Genomic DNA, 24,669 nt, shown 5'->3' with positions numbered 1-24,669 from the left:
CCAATTCTGCTGACGTCTTCCATCATCCGCTGATGTCTTCCAACAGTTGGGAAAAGTGTTGGCTGCGTGTCCCTTCTGCTCCGTGTGTGTTTAGAGAAGTTACGAAGCACGAAATGTTTTTCCGGGCCTAACAAAACAGAAGTGCGTGCCCTCGAGTAATTAGCGAACAAGGTGGTCGCGTGACGTTGCAGCTGCGGTGACAGAAAGAGGGAGGTCGCGTGAGCTCATCCGATCGATTCTGACGACAGGTGATGCCGCAAGATGTATTGCCTTTCATCTGAAGCAGATGTCTTGACTTCGGGTTGGAAGAGGTAACGAGAAAGTGGTTAACTTTTGAAGGGGGAGGAAGAAAAAACTTTCAGTGTTTGAATCTTAAAGTTTATCTTGTTGGCTTGTTGACTTAAATTGAAGGCTTTCTCAAAATATTTTTTTTTCATACGTTCGATATTAATATTTAAAGTTCTTATAGATTCTCGTGCAAAGCATGGATTGGAAAGTTAAGTACCTTATTGGCTTATTGAGTTGAGTTGACGACTTTCTATAAATATTTTTTTTCTGTATACTTCAATATTAATATTTGATTATCTTCAGCATTGAAAAATGCTTGAAAAACATAGTTATTTTTCTTCATTTGTTTTACATGTACAAAAGAAGATATGAAAAGGCACAGAATTCTTTTCAGTGCGATGCATTTGTTGGAAGTTGAATTTGAGTCTATGATGATAAAAAGTCGATTTTTTGCGAAATTGTAATTTTTTTTAAATTTCATATTCTTAATGATTGAACAGATTTCTTTGTAAAACCTATAGAATTTTGTTTCCAAGTCTATCTTTGAGAAAGTTACGCTGATTTTTTTGTTTGCATTTACATCGTTTTAATGCATTTTTACATATTTAAATGTTATTTTCTCAAATATAAAATATGATAGAATTTTCGTACGAAAAACGTCGTAAATTAAAATCCAATTCACATTTTTTGGTTCAAACTTAGTATAATAATTTCTCAATATGTTCTACAGTTTCTGAATTAGGGAATAAGTAATCTTTTATTTAGAAATATTTTATAGTATTTTTAGTGCTTCAAAATATGAAAAAAATTGAAATTTTCGTGTTATTTATCAGTGAAATATTTAAAGAAATTATAGAAATACAGCTTTTTTTTAGTTCAGGAACTAGATAATATATTTGTTAAGCTATCTGCAAAACTTTAAGCAAATCATTTGATAAAGCTCTAAACTAGAAGAGTTTTGGTTAATCCTCTTTTTAGCCAAAAATGTCTCTTTTTTTCAATTTAAAAAAACATTTTTAGCCCTTAATTGGCATATTTTGGTTAAAAGATGTTCATTTAAATCTTTTTTTACGTAAATATTCAAAAATATAACAGTTTTTGAACGTTTTTCAAAGAATTCTTCTCGAACGTAGTCGTATACTACCGGTAAACTTGTGATAATGATTTATATGTTTTATTATATTTACATGAGTATTGAAAAAAATTGATAAACATTCTCCATTTTACCACAAGTAAAGCCAAAAACTAAAGTTGAAAGAGGTATTAAGTTTATAGCATAGTTGGGCTTCTGTATTATAATGCCTATATAAAATATGTATACAAAACAAATAAAGGAATAAAAATTACTATTATAGAAATTATAGAAATAAAATTATAGAAATACAGCTTTTTTTAGTTCAGGAACTAGATAATATATTTGTTAAGCTATCTGCAAAACTTTAAGCAAATCATTTGATAAAGCTCTAAACTAGAAGAGTTTTGGTTAATCCTCTTTTTAGCCAAAAATGTCTCTTTTTTTCAATTTAAAAAAACATTTTTAGCCCTTAATTGGCATATTTTGGTTAAAAGATGTTTATTTAAATCTTTTTTTACGTAAATATTCAAAAATATAACAGTTTTTGAACGTTTTTCAAAGAATTCTTCTCGAACGTAGTCGTATACTACCGGTAAACTTGTGATAATGATTTATATGTTTTATTATATTTACATGAGTATTGAAAAAAATTGATAAACATTCTCATATTAACTACATTTTTATTTATCCTTAACATCAATCACATGATGTGAGTAACTAGTTATTCTACGGTATTGCATGAAAAGTCGATAGTAAGTTAGATTCATTATTTTACCACAAGTAAAGCCAAAAACTAAAGTTGAAAGAGGTATTAAGTTTATAGCATAGTTGGGCTTCTGTATTATAATGCCTATATAAAATATGTATACAAAACAAATAAAGGAATAAAAATTACTAAGTTTCAAAAATGCAACAGCAGTAAGCATAGCATTTTCCTAAGCACAGCAGATAATAAAATTGAAATCGCCTAAAAATTATAAATGTTGAACATCAATGAAAGCTGAGCGCGTGTAAGTTATGATGAATTTAAAATTGAGAATAACTATATATTTTGTGCATAAACATATTCATAAATACATTTTTGTTCATTTTTTGATTAATTGATGAATGTACTAAATGAAATCATCCTGTTAATCTTGGTTATTATTAATGGTGAATTATTTACACCGGCATTAAAGTGTGAAGATCCCGTTGTGATTATGAATATTATATTAATCCTCTTATCGTGTTTATTGTAAGTTCTGGTCATTATAATATTCACTGTAAAATTACATTCCAATGCAGCATTAATGCCAATGGCAAAGTTTTAAGCAAAAGTATTCTGTATCAATATTGTTAAGTATTTGCCTTTTCATAATCATGACGAGTTTTATTTCTAAATTATATGTAAAATGTATTTTTAACAATCTAAATTGATTATTAGTGATATGAATCAATGAATTGATAATTTAATCAATTTATAATTGGATTGATCTTAAATGATATAACAAACTAATCATAATTGTCTTAAACATATACAAGGAAATTGATTCAAAATATATGGTGGAACCTGTAATCACAGTCTTGACTTGTATACTACCGATTTTTATCGCTCTAATATAGTGTAAAAAAAGTGATAAGGACTGAATTAAAGAAAATTTAGCTAATTAGTCTAATCTAGTATGGATTTTCTTATATATGAAGTAAATATAGAGAAAGTACTGTAATCCCCCCCCCCCCACACACACAATCATACTCGCGATTTAAACGAACTTTCACGTTTGAAATCGCCATCAATCTTTCACAAAAACATTTTTAGAATTCTGTGTGTCTGATAATCCAAAAAATGATTCGATTTAAAAGGATGAAATTTCGTAAATGATTTTAACCCCTTCACTGATTTATTTTCTTTACTATGAAATTAGACGAAGTCTGCAATTTTGGGAATGTTTTGTCGTTTTGATTCAATTAAGAATTCATATAGAGCATTTGAGATATTTACTTTATGTAATTTTTGTATAGCATTATAACAATTATTAATAGCTTAATTGTTTACTAAAAGTGTAAAAATGAGATAAATCAATGCACGCATGGCTTACGGGTAAGCCGGTTAAGGGGTTAAAACCACATTTGTAGATTTCTATCAAATTTTGAACGAAATATATAAGTGAGTTCAATCATCACTAAATGTAAAGAACTGGATAAATAAAAATGATAACGCGTCTAAATTATGGTGAACAATGAAAGAATTCAATTAATGCATGAATCATTTCCTGGTCATGTCATTTCCCCTTTTGGGGGTCCGAAATGATCGTCCAGATCGAGTAATTTAAAGCCTTTGGACTTTTTACTTTTCTTGCTCAATCGACAGCTGTGTATAAATGTAACTGAATTTAGAGAATACAGGACTCAATTTCCCACTTCAAAGCGAAGAGGATCGTGGATATGTTGACAAAAACCTTAGGCTTGAAAAAAACCCAACGAAAAATGCTATTTAACCCTTTAAAGAGCCATTTTTTTCTAGTCATATTATGTTAAAATATTTTTAGACTTGAAATTAGAATAAGAAAAGAGATTCATTTAACTTATTAGATAAATTTAATTAATTAATTTGGTTAATTAATAATTAAGTAACAAATCAAGACGCATCATTTTGTCTGAGATAAAGAACTGAAGCATCTAAGTTTCTGACTGACTAAAAAAATGTGTCAGAACTTTTGCTAACCTACATAATTTCATACAAAGATTGATAAATTTGGTGGGAAGTATATTTCCGACGGCCCTAGAAAGGGTAAATATCATTGGATTTCTCGATTTTTTCCGATTTCACATTGATTATATGAAAGCGCATTACCTCTAGGTAATCACCAATAAGCATTTCTCAATATTCGCTCTACAACCTTCCATTAAAAAAAAAATCTCCGAAACATTACATCATTGGGCATTCTTTAAGGGGAAAACAATTGATTGAGAACCCAAGCCAAACTTAATGTACTAATTTTGAAACTTTTTATTTTAATAAATTCTTATAACTCTAGAAATGTTGATGATCATCCCAAGCGGAATTTGGGTTTTATGATCAAAAAATAAAGCAAAAAGAGCGACTCGAACAGAGGACTAGTAAGACATGCGTCATTCATGTTGCTCTGACCATTATACTTACTGCCCTGCCCACATTTAGAAGCCGAAGTTGAATATGCTTATTCTGATAGTTGGTTATATAAATTTTTTTTGTGTGTAAAATCACGTTTTTTCAGGAAAGACATCTATATAATTAAGCTTAAAAAGCAAAACCTTATATAAATATAAAATTTGATCCAAATCGTTAAAGCCGTTTCGGAGATAAATAAAAAAATAAATAAATTTATATATGTACAAAAATTGCTCGTTTAAATTTATAAGATAAGATGTAGTTCATGTTGTCCGAAAAAAAATTATATATACAAAAATTGCTCGTTTAAAGTTATAAGATAAGATGTAGTTCATCATGTTGTCCTTCTGGTATTGAAAGAACAGTTGCCAAATGCAGCTAGTTAATAGTTGAAAATATATACTTTTCCACTTCAAATACTCATTGGAACTTACCAGTCATTGTTTCTCTTTATAGTTTTCAAGGTATGAACTGTGAGAAGAAGTAGGATCCCGAGAACAGCAAGGGGTTTACTCCTAATAAAAAGAAAGTTACAAATGTCAGTCGAAGAATGTTTTAGAAACAATTTTCAGAATAACAGAGCAATAAAATAGAAAGTAAAAATTGTCAGAAAGGATAATTTCTTTTATAGAAATATCTATTTCTCAAGATAATTATTGCAGATACACTTCTAAAATTTATGGACAGAATTAATTTATGAAGAAAGTACAGATTTGATTTTTCCTATCGATAAATCGTTGGGAGATTTAATTTTATGAACAAAAATAACTTTATTATTTAATTAATTGGCTTCATTATCGAAACTGAAAATCTTTTTGATGAAAAGTTCATTCATTCGCACATGGGGTTTAAAAGTCTGCTAAATAGTCATTTCTAAAAAATGTTAGGGCAGTTTTCCCTTCCTCCTATTATTTTAAAATATTGAAATAAATCGCATAGTTTGAAAGAAAGAAAAACTAGATGTTGAGATATTTTGAACTGAACTGAAATCATCCCTAAATATAAAGCATAAAAATCCATGTTTTTCTTAAATTTTATTAGTAACCCGTATGGATAACACCATGAAAAAAATGAAGCGCTGAAATATAATATAGGAAAATTTTAAAAGCTTAGCAAACTTGAATCAAGTTTAGTTAGTATTTAGTACAATGCAATATATACAAGATAGACTACTTAGTTTTGATTACTGTCCAGAAATTCAATGTTCTAATTTGATAAGTGTGCAATTTGCGAAGAATATAGATGATGAATTGTTATTCCTCCGAGTAAACTAACCCAAATTTTTGTATAGTTGAGAGTGAAATTTTATGTCGAGATGGCATAAAGTTGAAAACAGTTTCCTTAAAATAACTTTTATTGATTATAAAGTATAAAGTATATGTGTTCATTACTGGAATAATTAAAATATTACGTTCAAATTAACATTACCAGACATTGGTCAACAGATTCGAACCATTCATCCTTTCTGTCTAATATTTAAACGAACTGAAAGAAACTATCTGAAAATGGTGAAGCAACAAATCAGTTGCACACAGCCAACTTCTCTTCCGCCTCGACCGAAGAGCTTAAACCACTTCTCATATTCCATCTAAAAAACACTTACACGAGACGAGTTTAAATAGTAGCCAAATTTACATTGCAGTTGCTGCCAACCACAAATCACGAAACTTGCAAAAAGGTCGGGTTCGAATCAGTTTGTTTACTTGAGATCATGTCGCGGAATTGGAAAAACACAAGGACATCCATAAAAATTCGGATCCGAAAGGATATTTTATGAAGACAAATTTTGCATCTGCAGGATGTGGGTAAATTTTCTTGAGTATGAAACAATCAATGGAAAAACAATGTAAAAAATTGAATCTCGAAATTTTAATGATTTTACGCGCTTTCCACCAGTACGAAGAATTAAAAAAAAAAACGATTTTCGAATTATGTCTGTTTGTGCTTGAACGCTTAACTAAAGAAAGAATGAAACAGATGAATTAAATTTTGATATACGACCTTGAAACGAAAACCTGATCAAAAATAATTCTAAATCAGATTTTAAACCATCTACCAATAATTTCCTGATCTGCCCGTCCAGATTCACATACATATGATAATTCGAGAACACAAAAAACTCGTTGGTAAAATTCAGCATGGGGTTGTATCATTAGAATTTTAGATACAAGATCAAATACGGATCACCCTTCAAATTTTACGGACCAAATCTATGCACAGATTGTCTGTCCGTCTATGAAGTACGCAAAGGTGGTTATTCAAAAGTAAGGGAAAAATAGACCATGAGATTTTATACTGCTATGGAGAAATCCAAAATTCGTCTTCGAATTGTAATGTGAAAAACCAAAAGGCTCATTTAGTAATAACAACCCTTTATTTCTGCATGAAAATACCAATATACAGTAACAAAATACAGCCGAAGCATATGCAAGTATAGCACTTACTACAAACATCAGTACATTAGAAGATAATCGCTATTAAACCATCGCAACAGTACAATAACTTCAGGAAATCATGGGAGACCGACTCTCCAAAGAAAGATTTCGCTCAACTACTTGTTTGATCTCAAGGCAACTCCTTCTTTATTCAACTGCAACTATTGATTCACAGTCTTCACCTCTGTCGCTCGGCCTTTTATAAATCCTATGGGCGGACATCTACTGCTCTAGAATAACCATCGGAACTAGAGTTGTAATGGAAATATTACTAAGATCCTTAAATATTATGAAATCTTCATTTTCCCCCCCGCCAAATGGTCGTTAAGTTTCTTGCAAAGATTGGAGATTTTTGATTCAACACTCATTTAGCACCATATCTATAAAATTATCTCCTTTACCAGGAAACTTATACTCAAGGGAGCATTATCACAAATTCTTAACAATAGGCATTCACGACACTAAAATTGCACATCTATATCCAATTTGCAATGTATAATTGATACTTCTTCTTCTACCAGCTAAAAAGAAAAAGTATGGATTATATTTTCAAACTGTCATATTACAGAATTCATGCCATAATATGTGTGAATTGATTCATGCCATAATAAGTGTGATTGATTGTAAAAATATTCAATGGAAAATGCTTCGGCAAATAAATATTTAAACCAAAAAATGCGAACGCTTAGATAACATGCACTCGTTATTTATTTTTTCTAGTCTAATCGTGTATACGTCCCCTTAGGACTTGGTCATTATAAAATTAGTGGGGCTAGATATTTTCCAATTACTATTTAAGAAAAGGCATAAAAGATTTTGAAGTATTCCATTACATGAAATAATATTGTATCGCGGAACATGATAGCTAAATCAATTATTATTTTATTACTTAAATAGCATAAACATTAAATGAATACAGATCATTGTCATTGCATACATTATACATACAGTATTTTTAATTGCACTGAATGTAGTACAAAAAGATAAAAAAATAAAATTCTCCGAAGTAAGGAAATAGAAATACATATAAGGAAAACACAGACGGAAATTTGATTGTATCAGTGAATATAATACATTGGTAAAGGTGTCTTCAATTGTTTAAGCAACTTGATAGCAAAATATGTGGGAGCTTCTAACACACAAAACACTATCTATCCCATAAATTCATCTTTAAGAAGAATTATAAATGCATGCCAGAGAGGAAATGAAGATAATAACTGATTGTATCAGTGAATCCATTCACATTTAAATGTATTTACATTTCCTTACGCATTTGCGAAACGAAATATGCGGGTGTGTTTAAACATTGCTTGTCTTAGTTTCCTATACCTAAATTAAATTTTCCTACGCTTGGAAATATAAACGCACGAATGCAAGAGAATTATGCTAAAAACATTGCATTATCGTTTTTCGATATTAAATCCATTCATTAGTAAGTGTTTTCAAGCATCCTTGGAGACAGAATATGTGGTTGTATCTAATACTTGCGATCCCAATTAAAAAGTTATCTAAAGAAAGCGGTTATAAATGCATGTAAAATGAAAAATGAAGATAGAAAATTGGGAGCATCAATTAATGAATTATATTCAATGTATCTAGCCGCTTATGCATTTGCGGAAATTAAATATAAGGCCTGTTTACTTCACTGCTTTTCTTAAATAAAATTTTCCATTAGCATAGAATTATATATGCATACTAAGAGAAGAAAGAAGATAAAGTCTGATTGCATCAATGAATCCATTTACATTTAGATGTATTTACAATTGCTTATGCGAAAACAAAATATTCCAGTAAGTTCTAACACACTGCCTATTCCAACTCAATAAAAGTTACTAAGTAAGGAATATAAATACATATTAAGATGTGATGATAGAAAACTGATTGCATTGGAGTTTCTCCATGAGTCAATATATAACTAATAATGTATTGTTATGAATTCGGTGTTCTTTCTATTTGTTAGTCGATGAGGGATCACAATCAACAGGCCTCAGTAACAAACGACGACAAAGACAAGAATATGCAGACAACAAATGCACAGCCGAGACGTACACAAACCACACACTTCAGCAAACAGTAGTCCACTAGTAGTAATCGGTAGCAATAACAATCACACCACACAAAACTGCCAGAACAGCTCTCTACGATCTTCTCCAAAAACCTGTAATTCTCCACTGTCACCTCGCTTAGCTGTATCCAACTGCGGACTCATTACTACACGACTGGCTACTCCTCACACGACTCGATGCTGCTTCTACAATAAATTCTAGGACTCGGCAAGCAGTTCAATTCAGCAATCGCTTGAGCTCCACTCAACACCTACGCTTCGCTGGACAAATCCAACTATTTCGATATGCGACTCTAAACCTTTCGACGACTCTATACACGACTGTCTTTAGCTTAGACTGCTGGCCTTTTATAGTTTCCGGAGCAGGGCACAGAAGGTTCTGGAACAATCAAGCATATTTCGGTTCCTACTGGAAGATACCAGTATTATCTATTTTGTCGCCAAAGTCACTAAATTCGTCGTCAATTCACCGAATGGTCGCCAAGTTCTGAGATCACTGATTCGGCATCAAATGAGCATCCAACAGAGCTGATCGTAAAACGGTCTTTCCAGTGATTAAACTAATCCCGCTGGAAAACTACATTACAGATTTGTAGCAGCATTCATGAATACAAAACATGCTTTAGAGCTCAGGTATAATTTTTTCTAGTTTTATTACTACAGTTACATTTCTTTAGCGCGTCGCTCGTTAACATAACTTTTTGTTGTTACGTCGTTTCGCCTTGGTACCATTTCAATCATATTTATTTCAAAGTCAGAAGAAATCTGTGGATTTATAAACGCATCGATAGCATATTAACTATAATAGTTAATATGTTATCGATAGTAATAGTAATAGCTATATTTAGTTATAGTTATGATAATTTAGTTATATCGATAGTAATAGTTAATTTTAGGATATAAATATTTTTCACTTTGATTTAATTGGAATAATCAAAACTGGAAGAATGTTTTTTTCAGGATTTTTTTTTTTTAGATTTCCTTTCAAACATTTATTAACGGAAAGAAAGAAGCAAAGACTATTATAATGAAGATATTTCGTTTAATATATTTCTTTATTTCTATATATCATAATAAACTGATTTAAAATATCACACTGAGTCTGATAATAGGAAATGTATCTCAAAATACACTATTCTGTAGAAAATTATAAAAGAAAGGGAAAAAATGAACACAGTTAAGTCGCCATTATTATATTACAATAAATAAGTTACAGAGGTCATAATCCTTTGTTTAGTTATTTAAAAGTTGGCATTTTTATTATACATTGTGGGCATATAATTTTATCTTGAATATAAAACATTAAAGCGAAATAACCATTGAACCATTTTTAACAAAACAATGTCGATAAAGGAAGAAATACTATATTTATGACTAGCCGCCTTTGGCGACCAGCCGGTTCGCCAATCTTAATGTTCGTTAAAATTTTAATAATTAAATATTTTATGCAATTTCTACTTTAATAGCTTCTTCATCAAAATATTGTTTGGCGCAGCATGGCCAACATTATGGCTCTTGTGCCAATAAAATCAAGAAAATCAAATCAAATCATCAAAATATTTTAAAACTTCAAATTTTGATTATCATATAATTCATTCATAATATTATAAAGGCCTTCAGTCATAACTTAATATGTATCTCTCTCATTTTCTGTTAGCACCCGTAGAATTTATGCTTTAAATTAAAGTGGAAAGAATTTATCTTCAATTAATATAATAATATTTTTTACTGAAACAAAGCATTTTTTTATAATCTGATTACTAAAAATAGAGTCACTCAGCGTTTAAACTTTATGGGCACTAAAGAATATCTTTTTTAATTTATGTAATATCTCAAGAGTTGGTCAACAAAATTTTCTTAGATTCATTATGAGCAGATCGATTCATTAACAATGCTTAAATTTAAATGCATCAAACACTAAGAAAATAAAACGAATCGTTTAAAATAAACGGTTGAAAACAGGTTTTAAAAAAACTACTTAAAAAACGATGTACTTAAAACTATAAGCATATACAAAAAATATATAACTAACATAAATACAATTTACTTACAAAAGCATGCAACTAACCCAAAAATAATTTAAATCATCCATTGATAACGTTGTCATGGCAACAATCAGAACAGAATGCGCATGCGTGAATTTTCTTCGCCGGTTACGTAACGCAAATACGTGATTTTTTCTACGCCAGTTGGGGTAACGCTATGCGGATTAGAAATTTTTAATTTCCTTTATTCTGTTTTATTTTAATTCAAAAGTACTTCAGAATGAATCTGAAAGATTGATTCATTAACAATGTTTAATTTTAAAAGCATCAAACATTAAGAAAATAAACAGAACCGATTGAAATAATCCGCCGAAAAATTTTAACCCTAGCCTCATTACTGTTGGGAGAAAAAAAAACTGAAGCCTTTCTCGTTTGGCGCTGGGGATAATGAAAATTTTTTTGGCGGAAAAGTTGGCGGTGGGGAAAATGGAAGATTTTTTTGGCGGGAAAGTTAGTTTTTAATTAATAATTAAAATTCTAATTAAAAATTCGAAAAAAGAAACCCCAGGTGCACATTCCCAACCTCCAAGGTATACATGTACCAAATTTGGTAGCTGTATGTCAAACGGTCTGGCCTGTAGAGCGCCAACACACACACACACACACACACACACACATTGAGCTTTATTATAAGTATAGATTTCAGGAAATCAAATCGACAATTTTGTTGAGTGATTGCTGAGACTAGGGCCGGACAGTGACTACAAACTGTGCTTATGCAACGCAAATTTCTGGTCCTCTTTCCACCCTCCAAATTCTAAACTTTCAAAATGAAATATTTTTATTGGTTTTAATTCCCCCTTTCTAAGAAGCAAAATTTAGCGAACTGAAATATCAAAACCCTTAACTGCATATCGCTTTTTGAAAGGTTGATTTCAGAATATCGCGTATAAAATTCACAGAACTGAAATTTAAATTTAATTTTAACAGAAGTAGCAAAAAAAATTATATGACATATTTAATTTTTTCATCATAATCTAAATAATATGAATAATAGGATATGACATATTTAAAATTATAAAGCTTCATATTTTTTCTGTAATGCTTTAGAATTTAAAATAAAATAACATAAAAATTGAAAACGTAATCAATTAGAATAATGTTTTATTAGAATAATATTCGAAATTAACCTCGACAATCCTTGATTTTAATTTAGTTAAGCTCAGCTTCATGCCGTTACAATCAAATGAAAGCGCAAAATTAAATAACTTGCAAAATATCTAAAAACAAAACAACCCTCAGAGAATTTTTAAGACTCTGGTTTTTGGCAATTGCCCAATTTTACTATTTAATAATCCATCTTGACTTTAATAATCTATTTTTTCCAACCTCTCGTCCCTCAATATTTTGAATATATCGCCAAAGAAAAAACGTCCTTTTAGAATTGAGTTCATATAAAACTTATAATATAACTCACATCTTCAAAAATGGAGCTTATTTAGGCAAATTTATTCGCTATTTTGAGTGAATAATAAATAATCAGATCGCTCTAAGTTTATTTTGTAAATATAAATTGAAAAAAATCTTCAAATTTGTTAAGATAAGATGTAGTCCACCAAATTTGGTAGATATGACTTAATCACTGCTTTTAATATGGTGGACAAACAGCTGATCGCCGAAGGCGACTATATAAATGAAATTAGCCTGCATATATTAAAAAAATTAATTCTTCATTGATTTTTTGTTTAAGCTATTTGAAGTACTTAGTTCCTTATTGCCACTCGTGATATTTAATTAAATTCAACTGTTTAAAAATTATTAACAGTTTATGAAGAACAATTTCGGTGATGTAAGCTAATTGATGTTAATGTTATCAGAAAATAAGAGGATTTTAAATATTATAATATTTTATATAGGAAAATTTTTTAAGGTTATTAGACAACATATTAATCTTACCCTGAAAAACAACGAGTATATCAAATTATATTATACTCAATTAATTATAAAATTTAAAAAAATAGCATAATCTTAAAAGTACAGGGTAGTTGTAATGTCTATTATCTCAAAAGCATTGTTTATGATGATACAGAACAATTTGGCGGAACTGAAACTAGTGATACACCAACATCTGCGTAACATTCCTCCTGATAGGCTAAGAGCTACTGTTGAGAATGCAGTAATGCGATTTAGCTTGCTTTCAGAAAATGGTGGACGCCACATTGAACATGCTTTGTAACACGTTTTAAACCGATGTCTTCATATCCTATTTTTCTGAACAATATCGTATACAGCGCCATTCCCCCCCTGGTGGTGAGTTTTTGAACTTATTTTTTTTTGGGAGGGGGGGAAGAAATTTCCACGACCTCCTTTAAATTACTATCAAGTTTAATAAGATTTGGTCCAGCTGTTTTCCTTTTATAACCATTTCAAAGTGAAACTTTTATTATAATCACCCGATATATTACTACTCTAAACATTAAGTTATTTTAAATTAAGATTCGATGATATTTATTTCAATTTGGAATAATCCCTTGGACAATATAATAAAGAGAATTTATTTTCCCTATTGTTATAAACATGTCTAGTTTTTTCACGTATATTTCATTTCGACCCCAGTTTATATACAAAAACCATATAAGGAGAATTCTTTGTATTTATGGTACCTTGTTAAAATAAAACAAATGTCAGTTATTGGAAATATATTTGCTTCCAGACTTCCAAAGAAAAACATTCTGCCTCATTACTATTCCATATATTCCACTCTGACATTTGGTTCGGTCCAAAGAGTACAACTAATCACGTCCCCGATATTCGTCCTGTCCATCCAATAATTATCCGGCAGGACTCTGGCGTCGGGGGATGTCCGGACATTGGACGTTCCTGACAGTGTACTCAATAACTAACGGATCTCGCAGACTCTGTCACACCTGTCGACGACCTCCTTGCAGCATGGAATAGATCGATGCTCGCCGAGTTTATATGCTGCATTTTTAACACTTTGGCCAATGCGGGAATTTTGATGAAGTGAGGCCAAAATGGACGTGGTTAGATATTTATTCTAGTAATATTTCATTTCAACTGCGAGGCAGATAAAATATGGAAGTAAAGAATTTCGTTAACTTTGTTGTTTTTCTCATTTTGTGCAATAGATGATTCTCCGCCTGTTTTGTTTGCCTGAATTGCTCGATTTGTTGCGTTGAAAATGTAAGAAATATAGAATTTATAAAGAACATTTTGAAATATATGCTGTTTTTCTCTTCTCTCACATTACATTATACTCGCTCTATCCAATTTTGGTTATAATATTCCTCCAAATTAAGAAAGGGCGAACTTTTGAAGATTCTGTTTAAGAATTAGTTATGCATTTTTTAAATATATTGTTATTGATATGTAAAATTGTTCTTGAGTGCCTTAAGTTTCCTGCTACAGAAGACCGTTTTATAGATAGCTATAATAAATGCTGAGTCAACGATTTCGATCTTAGCGGCAAAATAATAGATTCTAGAAACTACAAGAATCTTGGTGATAGAGTTGTTAGAACAAAAGTTATGTCGTTTGTTTTAAAAGTTTCCGTGAATTATCATGAATATATAAATTCAAAAGATAAAATTTAGTCTGAGTCAGTACTGAATCAGTGAAGAATAGCAGACAAGTCTTGAGGCATGAGTAATAACGAATTCTCTTTCTCTCTTGGAGCTCTAACTGATAATGTAAATTTTTACTGATTTGCTGATTAAGCGCCGTTATTTACTGTGAGTACTGTTTTTTTTGTATTTTCGAAGGATGATTTTCATTGCTTTGTGTAGAATAATATATATATATATATATATATATATATATATATATATATATATATATATATATATATAATGATTTTTAAACTATAATTTCAATTTAATTAATTTCCAAGATTTTATCTTAATTTAACCCATAGTAAGTTCTTTCTCTTATTTCGTGATGCAATTCCACTTTCTCTACTTAATTAATTCAACAGAAGCTTTAAAAAATTGCTGAATTGACTAAACGCCGATACATTCTCACGCTCGGCGTGAAGGGGTAAAAAATGTCCAGTAAGCACTTTCTTTCTTAAAAGATCCCTGTGTTTCCCTTACATGTGATTAACATGCGTCAGAAATCCTTATCAGAATCTTATCAATCTATTAGCAAGGCGAGGGATAATTCATTTCGCCCTTCTTCCCTACTTCTGCTTTTGCAACGCTTTGTGGCAGACGTGCGATGCCCGCGCCTTCTTGTAAATAATTATGCTTTCCCGGTGGATTAAAAAGAATTTAAAAAGACAAAAAGTTCCTTCACTGTCTTCAAACTGCATTCTGCTTCACATAAAATAATGCTATCTATATATATATGATTAGTTACCATGTTTCCCAATTAAAAATGGCAAATTAACTATTCATATTCATTTCTGATCTCTCATTCCTTATACAAGTTTATTTAAAGATATAAACTATGTTTTCAAATATTTCTATATACAATGATGGGAATAGTTAATACTATTAGCCCAGCAATTAATTATTAACATGCTGTTAACAGTATTCGAAAAATCGAAGTGTTTTAATCGAGATTTTTTCAACCGAGATGAAACCAAAATTTGATACAGAATTACAAGTATTGTTAACAAAATGACATTCAAATGTGCTAGATTTGAGTTTTTGAGCTATCACATTTACCTGGTTGTGAAAGAACAGACCGATAGAGAGTCAACCACTTGACGGATATGATTTCAAAAAATATTTACACATTAAATCTTAAATTTGTGTGCTAAATTTTATTTATCTAGTTTGCATCGTTTTATAGTTATAGTGTTAACTTATATTAGACTTCGTGTTAACTCGTGTTAGACATCGTGTTACCTCGTGTTAGACATCGTGTTACCTCGTGTTAGACATCGTGTTACCTCGTGTTAGACATCGTGTTACCTCGTGTTAGACATCGTGTTAACTTATATTATACTTCGTGTTAACTCGTGTTAGACATCGTGTTACCTCGTGTTAGACATCGTGTTACCTCGTGTTAGACATCGTGTTAACTTATATTATACTTCGTGTTAACTCGTGTTAGACATCGTGTTAACTCGTGTTAGACATCGTGTTAACTTATATTATACTTCGTGTTAACTCGTGTTAGACATCGTGTTAACTTATATTATACTTCGTGTTAACTCGTGTTAGACATCGTGTTAACTCGTGTTAGACATCGTGTTAACTCGTGTTAGACATCGTGTTAACTCGTGTTAGACATCGTGTTAACTCGTGTTAGACATCGTGTTAACTTATATTATACTTCTTCAAAATGGATTTTCTTTGTGAAAAATGTGACAAAAACTTACAATTTTTAAAGTAAAACTACATCCAAAACTTATTTTATACTCTTATCCCAAAGCTTTTTTGAGTTATCTTTGTCACGAGCAGATAGATAGAAGACATTCATAATGCCAAAAATGTATTTTTCGAACTCAGGGTGGAATGTTTAAAACTTTTTTGACTATTAAAATGCTTTTTCTATACTTTGTACGCAAGAAAGTAAAAATGCATCTCATCAAGGAAGTGCACATTATGATTCTTTTTTTGCAAGCAGGTCAAATTAGTTTTACATTGCAGCATTTCAACTTAATCCACAAGTTACATATTTATTTTGAGTTATTTTTTGTTGTATTGATTTCTGAAAATATATGTTTTTATTTACTTATGAATTTGCTATGGCTCATAATAATCCAGCTTTAGTTTAGTTATATTAACGTCCCGTTGTAAAGCAACACTAAGGATATTTTGCGAAGGACCTCATTTTGAACCGCGGTCAGATGATGAGGACAACACCTGAGCTGGCACCCCCTCCCTCCAAACCACACCAAACCAGTGGGAGAACGTTTGGCATGACGGATTTAACGTGCAACAGACCCCCTTACACGACGGTTCTTCGGTGGAATCGGATCTCGAACCTGAAACCCTACGGCTCACAAGCCGAGACCTTACCACCAGGCCACCGCGGCCTTTTCATAATAATCGAGCATCTATGCTTCAACAAATGACATACAGAAAAAGCAAAATAAGTTCGAATCTTTAACATATCACTTTTTGAAGAGAAATTAAAAGATAATGCAAAGCGAAACAAAAAAAGTGGCTTTTAGAAATAAAAATATCTATCAGAAATCAACTAGAAAATAAAGGAGACAAACGAAATTTCACTAAAAATTGAAAGTCAAAATTTCAGTTTTGGAAACAATATTTCATATAAATTTAGCAGATACAACGAAAAAATTATTTTAAAAAATGAAAAAAAAAATGCGTAAAGGAATTAAAAGCAAAACATATAAAACACAAGTGGTTTTGAGAAAAAGAGAGTATCTATGCTTGTTCGGAATTAAAATAGAATTATAAATTTATTATTAATTTATGAATAATTTTTTTTACAATATTAAAAATTTACATTTTTATTTATGCGACAAATAGGCAAATAATATATTTTTAACTGATCTGCTTGCAGCTCCTTTAATTAATTTTCCTAAGGAACTAACTTGACTGTTAGGGGAAAAGGCTCACTAATACCAAATACACAGAAGACACAAAGCATCAATAAATAATTCATTAAAGATTTAAATTTCTTATCGGTAAATCATAATCGGAAACTCTGATCCGTTCGAAGGTAAACGGATAAATCTAATTGACCGGACCGCCACGACAGCAACATTGGTGGAACTATGATTGAATCCTACAAGCCATCACCAGCCACGGTGCAACCCTTCCCGAAGGTAGAACGTCCGTCTTCGATTGTAGGTAGCTGACCCCCATCTCTTTTTGTACCCACCAGGATGGCGAAAACCAATCATTAAACCGGAAGCTTCTCAAACTCAATTCTGAGGTTTCCCCCGGTGGCAGTCTTCTTATCGATAAACCTATTTCGTCGTTTAACAAAGTAATATCATCTATCTCAGGTGTTTATTTATTTATTTTTTAAATTCGAGAAGAGGAGGAATATAAAATTTTAATTTTTCGCAACCAATAGCGAATATAATAGATACTTTCGCCTCAAAAAGATGCAAAGAATCATTTTCATGCGAAAAGTGAGAAAAAAAAATCCTCATCCATGACTTTTTACTTTCTCATATATCTGTCTGTTTATGTCAAAGATAACTCAAAAAGGCTCTGAGATAGATGGATGAAATTTGGTATATGATCTTCATACCAAAATTTTGGATTTCTATCAAATTGCAAGTAAAAACCATTAAGAGGACATCCGTCTGTCTGGTTTCCGAATATATGTTAGCTCGAAACTAACAAAGCGACGAGAGAGAGACGGAAAAAAATCCGATGCACATATTTAATATCTATAAGGTAGACAGCAATCAGATTTTTAGCTATATCTAACAAGAAGGTCCGCCATTTATCATTCTGTTCTTTCAGAAGCAAGTAAACGGGAAGTCAACCATCTAACTCTCCGATCCGCCACGAAGGCACACGGATTTAAACCATAAAACTGAATGACCGGACCGCCGCAAAAGCAACATTGGCGGGAACTGTGGTTGAGTCCTAAGGACCGTCACCGGTCACGGTACAACCCTCCCCGAAGGAAGTACGTCCCGTCATCGATCAGATCCTCCACCTATTAATGTACCCTCCAGGGTGGTGAGATCTAACCACCATGAAGGAAGCATCTCATCCTCATTTCGAGGCGCCCCCTCGGGGGTTAGCAAATAAACGAAAAAGAAAAAAACAAACAAGCAAAAAAAAAAAACCGCAATGACTTAAATATATCGAATTTGTATATGATTCTGTGACTACAAGTTCAGTTCTGTATAAAATTTTTGTTTCAATCGGTTGGGAGAAAACATGTCTAAAAACCAAATTTGATTTTCAGGTACTATTAACATCATGCCAGAGATTAATCGCCAAAAAAGTTAATAAGGATCGCACAATAGATTCAATAAAAATATTAAATTCGCGCCAAAAATTAATATTTCTGGACTATTGAACGCCAATGTCAAGCAAGAAATTTTCTGGAATAACACTTTTCTTAGAGAATATGCAAGAAAGCTTTCGTCAGAATAATCCAACTAGTTTACCTCATGAAAAATCCAGAGAATGGAGATAAGCAGAATTACTTGTTAAAGTGACGATTCATAAAAATTAAAGTATTTCTCCGCGGTTAAAAGCACTATTTCACTGCAAATGTTTGTTGGGGTTCAGTTTCCGACGGACATACACCAGTTTGACTCCACACTTTAAAAGCGATGAAGGGGATAAACTGTGATCAAAACTATTCCTCCCCAAACGAGCACTTAAATGGCAGAAGCCTTAAAGTCCAATAAGATTAAACGAAGCCGTCCTTTCAACGATCTGAAACCCTTTCGGGCTTTTCGAAAGTCTGGAATTATTAACAGATGTCTGAAAGATGTCTCCAGAAAGAAATTAATTAGATCTCAAGCGCATAAACAGTGACTTCCTGTTCTAGACGGAATGCAGTCAATAGTTGGGATTGAAGTAATTTGCATGGAATCTGGGAGGAAAAGACGATGGGTTTCAGTTTGAAAGCATTAATTTGCATTTTTAGTTTTAGCCATCTTTATATTTTCTATTTATACTGCTTCGTATACATATAAATAAGGCAATGTTACGGTATTTGCTTTAAAAGGATTGTTTAGTTACCTAAACATCTCATTTAGAAATAACATAAAGGTATTTTGGAAATAAATTCATCATTGTGAAGCATGGTCGATGAGGGCACATGAGCTAGTAGTCCACTCTTCAAATTTCTATGCCACAATAGCACCAGGCCTATATACACATGTAATTTTCGTAGATTTGGTTTTCGAAACGGTAGCATTTTCAGATTTAGAGACATGGAGTCTAGTGTTGATAAGACAATTCTCAAGTGGCAAACTTTTCTATATATCGTATTTTGTCACGTATGTGATTTGATTTAAACAACTCAACTCAATTATTTCTAGGAAGGAAAAAAAACGATAATTTAAGGAAAAGGATTCGAACTGTTTCTGTAGTTTAGTTTCATTAAAATTCTTTTCGTACAACTGTGAATGTTATTTTGTAACACAATCCAATTGCGTTAGCTCTGTAACGTCTTGATCTAGACTGATCAAATACGAAGCAGAATTTCCAGACAATTCTTTATTTTACAGCCCTATATATACAAAAGAACAACTTGTTCTAATCTTGGTTAAATAAATAGTTATTTACAACTGTAGTAGGAGATACAACAGTCGAAGGGTTTTCTTGAAACTCAGCTGGTTCTCGGACTCTGAACTCGTGGGTGTAGTCCAACAGTCTGTCTGCAATTCGTCTCTTCTCTCCTCCTATAAAAATCTCCGCACTTTATTTGGCGACAATCTCCGCTTCTTAATTTACATTGGTCATTTGAGCTCTCTTCTGGCCAATCGGGGATCAGCAATATGCTCCCTCAGAGGCGCCAGTGGGTGGTGGGAAGGTCCTTTCACAATGAGAAACATTTAGCATCCATATGTTTGGAGACCCCTTTCTCTTTGAAGGTACTATCAATACCTCCTGGACGAGGAATTTCACATGTGGACTTTCACTGTAGTCGCTAATGAACGGATGCGAGACCACCCAGGTGAAAAGATCCACCATCTGGTTATCTCGAGGAATTTAGTAAGTAACAGCGACGACACAGCTGGCTGTAAATGTTTTATCAGTACTGGGAAACGGGGAATGTTATAGCTCCAAGTCAACATTACGGATAAGAATCTGGAGTTTTACCATTTTGTTAATATAGATGTAGTTTTTGATTTATTTAGTCAATACTAAATGCTGATGCAACACATTTAATGGTTCGGTCTATGTGTTTCAAATTTACGCAGCTACATACAAATATAAAGGCAAAAAATACTTTATTGTTTTGGTTCAATTTAGTTAGATGTATTAGCGTTCCATTTGGAAACAACATAAAGTCTATTTTGTAATGAGCTTCTCATCAATAGAAGTCAGATGACGAGGATACATGAGCTGTCATTCTAGTTTTCAAATTTTAAAACCATACCAGTGAAAAAATGTTTTCCTGTATCAACGTGCACTTTGGCTCACATACACGAAAAAATGCAGAAACTATAGTTATAATGGAGATTTCGTAAAAAATTCAAATAATTTTAGGAAACTTAGCTTATTGATGCCAAAGTCGCCAAATTCATCAATAGTTAATTAAATAATCGCCAAATTTGTCGCTGAAAGCAGTGGTTATTCGTCTGGCATCCATTCAACATCTGCCAAAGCTATCTGTAAACATTTATACCGTGCTATGAATCTAACTGTGCAGGAAAGCAATATTAAAAAAAATTGTACAATATTTTTTCTTTACATGACTAGTACGCGAGAAAGAACTTTTAGTTCCTTTTCATTATATATCTACTATAAAAGTATTTTCGAATCTCCATCTTGGTATATTTAAAGGGTAGGATTTTGAAATGTACGTGATAAGTGTACTTATTTCATGAAGTACTTACCTTCTCTCGTACAGCATGGTGCATCCCTGTGTCACCAGCATACAGATCCCCATGCTGGGGATGTAGAGGATCCTCTCTGCGATCACGAAACCGACAGGAAAGAAGAGATTGGACGCGGGCAGGAAGGGAACCACCGCCAAGGAGAGGCTCTGAAAAGAACACAATAAATATGTAAATGGACATTTTGCTATTATCAGTACTTCATAGCAGAAAATAATGGAAACAAAAACGGAACTACATAAAATGAAGGCAAAAGCTTAGGCCACTGATAGTCCTATTTTGAGTAAACAGAAATTTCAATTCATGATATATTTGAAATGTTTAATGAATTTTTAAGATTTTTTTCCCTTATGATATTTATTTATTATGACATAACATAATTATATTGTTACTTTAAACGCCTTTTGCCTTTTATTAAACTGCATGACCTTGATAAAAAAAATGTATTTCAACTTTTAAGTACAGTTATTAAAGGAAACTTTAAAACTTTTGAATTTCCACTTTTAGTTTTTAATATATTTCATTTATTTGTAAACAGGTGACTTCCTCGTTATCGGAACGCGGTTCAAAATTACTAGGTCCGTCCTAAAGTAGCCCTAATGTTGCTTAAAAAATAACAAAACTAAAACAAAAAAAAACTAAACAAAACGTAAGATCCTCCATGTACAAAGTGGCTGGTGCACGCATAAATCTGTCTCCGAGTCCTCCGAGACAATACCACTGGGAGTACTGGATCAGAGTGAGACAGTTCTCTGATCCAGGCTTAATTTACAATCTGTGAATGAATGAAGTTCACCCCGCAAAAAGGGCTGCGACGCATGAGTAGCTAAGACGTACTCTTGGCCCTAGATGGCGCTACTGAAACAAAAGACGCTTAAACTCGGCTTAAAAGAGCTGAAAGCAACAACAGATTTTAAAAAATTACTTTCGTTGGACGTAAATGCGTGTTTTGAACTCTGGGAGCCTAAAACGTGGATATTTGTCAAATTATGGGTTTGAATTTTCTGACAATTACAATATTTTCTCTATACTACATATACGAGAAAATGCTATTAAATCAAACTCTGTGCAAAGTTTTAGTTTATAAAACTTTAAACGCATATGCATATAAATTTGATCTCCCCCCCCCCGAAATATCTCAATAATTTAGGACCATCCTGTATTTATAATTTCCATATTAATACATCCCATGAAGATTTTTCAGGCAGCATAAGTTTTTCCCACTATTAAAATATGGTCACGAAACACATTAAATTGAATATTGATATGTTTCGAACGACAAGGAAACATTTTTGTCTCCAAAAAGTTACAAATTCTTAGCCTTATCGCTAACGGGAACAAATCTTTCAGATGGCGAAAGTTTCCCTAAACACATCTCTCTTCTATCTCTTGGCGTTTAAGGGCATTTAAGTGCAAAGTCAGTTTACTTTACAGACTCGCATTCTTTGCGTAGATAAAGGTGACTCCTAATGATGATGAAGCCATTTATGAAGCTAATCCCTCCCCCCAAAATAAAGTTGCCTAACTGAAAACGAGAGCAAGACCATTACTTCCCATTGTGGGGCCGATGCAGATAATTAAGATGACATGAAACTTATCCTCGGAACTTCTGAAAGGGTAGGCCCCAATCGATCACGTGACGTGCACCAGTTGCTGTTGGCCGGACCAGTCAAAAAATCTTCGCCGGTAGAGAAATTTATGATCCCTTCCCTCCTGTTATCGCGTCCGGAACGATATTAGTTATCGATATCGCCTGCCGTGCCGTATCGGAAAGTCATTAAGAGTGCGGGAATCGATGAAATGATATTGATATTGATAAATCGTTCGACTTGCGGCCTTATTGGATGCAAATCATAGTCGAGTTTGCTTGGAGGAGTCAACAGATATGACTTCAACTATATTAGTCCATTTAGAACTTCTTTCAGGCCTATTCGTAACTACAGATGTTCAGTTTGCAGTTTTTTATCACACTGATGATGAGTTAATCTATTACAAAAATTTGATGTCATGTTTGGAAAAAGATATAACCCCTCCCCCTCCAGATTTTTTCTTTTCCATGTATGCTGTGCTCACACTTTTTGCTCAGTCTTCGGCTCTGTTAATATTTTCGAAAATCAAATATAACTACATCTGAGCCTTGCAATTTTTTATCATACTGATAATAAATTAATCTTTTACAGAAATTTAATGTTATGTTTGAAAATATATAAATCCTCTGTGCTGAGTTTCTGTTTGTGAAAATGTTCACTCAATCTACGGTTCCTGATAATAGTTTCAAAAATATGATAAGCTACATCTATGCTTATTAATTATAAATATAAGCCAGCGATTGTCCGGGCTCAAGAATCTTATATTCTAAATGGAATAGTGTTTGTATTTCCAGGTCTTGAAATCAAATCATTAAAAAAGTATTAAAAAGTACAAAAGCATGTCTGAAAGCTAAAAAAATAGGTGTTATAAACTTTCCACTGTTTTCTAAAACTGTAAAAATTTCTATTAACAGAGAAATTTTCGGTAAAATCCTAGATGGGCCCATCTCTTGGCGATTTATTTGAAATCTCGCCAAGTTGACTACTAATTGAATGTTTGTTATTATTATTACTTTTCAATTAAAAAACGATACTTGAAGGCCAGAAATAATAATAAATATAATAAAAAATAAATAGAATAAATAATAATAAAATAAAATAAATAAATAATAATAAAATAAAATAAATAAATAATAAAAAATAAAATAAAAAATAAAAAATAAAACAATAAATAAATAATTAAAATAAAATAATAAAATAAAATAATAAATAAATAAAAAATAAAATAAATATAATAAAAAATAAAATAAATATAAAAAAAGTCCGTCTAGGTTGCCACATTGGCGACGTTATCGCCACTCGTTTGGCGAGAATTCAAAAAGACGCCAAGAGGTGGGCTGTGCTAGGATCCACCCAAACTTTCAACGGACATCTCTTTAATAATGGATAATAGATGATATAAAGCTTGATATTATATTTTTTGTCATTGCCACATTGATAGTGCATGGCATTAGTGAATTGAATGTAATCATTAACATCATCAATAACTATCGAACTTCCAATAACTTTCAAACTCGAAAAGTATTCCTCTTTCTTGTTAGTTATTTTTTAATATATTTTAAAAATCTTTTAGCATTTTTATTTTTTTATTCAGTTTTTCTCTTTCAGTTTTATTA

At 31.8% G+C, this 24,669-nt stretch overlaps 2 protein-coding genes across 2 annotated transcripts in view; one reads left to right on the top strand and one right to left on the bottom strand.

The window, feature by feature from the left end:
- The window catches only part of LOC129976590 (uncharacterized), a 466,684-nt gene that overhangs the window by 6,018 nt on the left and 435,997 nt on the right, over positions 1–24,669 (top strand). The gene's annotated exons all lie outside the window — the stretch shown is intronic.
- The window catches only part of LOC129976583 (protein O-mannosyl-transferase Tmtc3-like), a 274,929-nt gene that overhangs the window by 59,524 nt on the left and 190,736 nt on the right, over positions 1–24,669 (bottom strand). Inside the window, exons 10-11 of the mRNA XM_056090223.1 lie at positions 21,465–21,613; positions 4,928–5,008 (exon numbers count right to left, since the gene is read on the bottom strand). Of these exons, the coding sequence (XP_055946198.1) occupies positions 4,928–5,008; positions 21,465–21,613 (230 nt within the window). The remainder of the gene's footprint in view (positions 1–4,927; positions 5,009–21,464; positions 21,614–24,669) is intronic.

Source organism: Argiope bruennichi, chromosome 7, assembly GCF_947563725.1.
Source record: "Argiope bruennichi chromosome 7, qqArgBrue1.1, whole genome shotgun sequence".
Classification (NCBI taxonomy): domain Eukaryota; kingdom Metazoa; phylum Arthropoda; class Arachnida; order Araneae; family Araneidae; genus Argiope; species Argiope bruennichi.
Note: the sequence above shows the minus strand (reverse complement) of the source record. Positions and strands in the feature narration are given on the sequence as shown.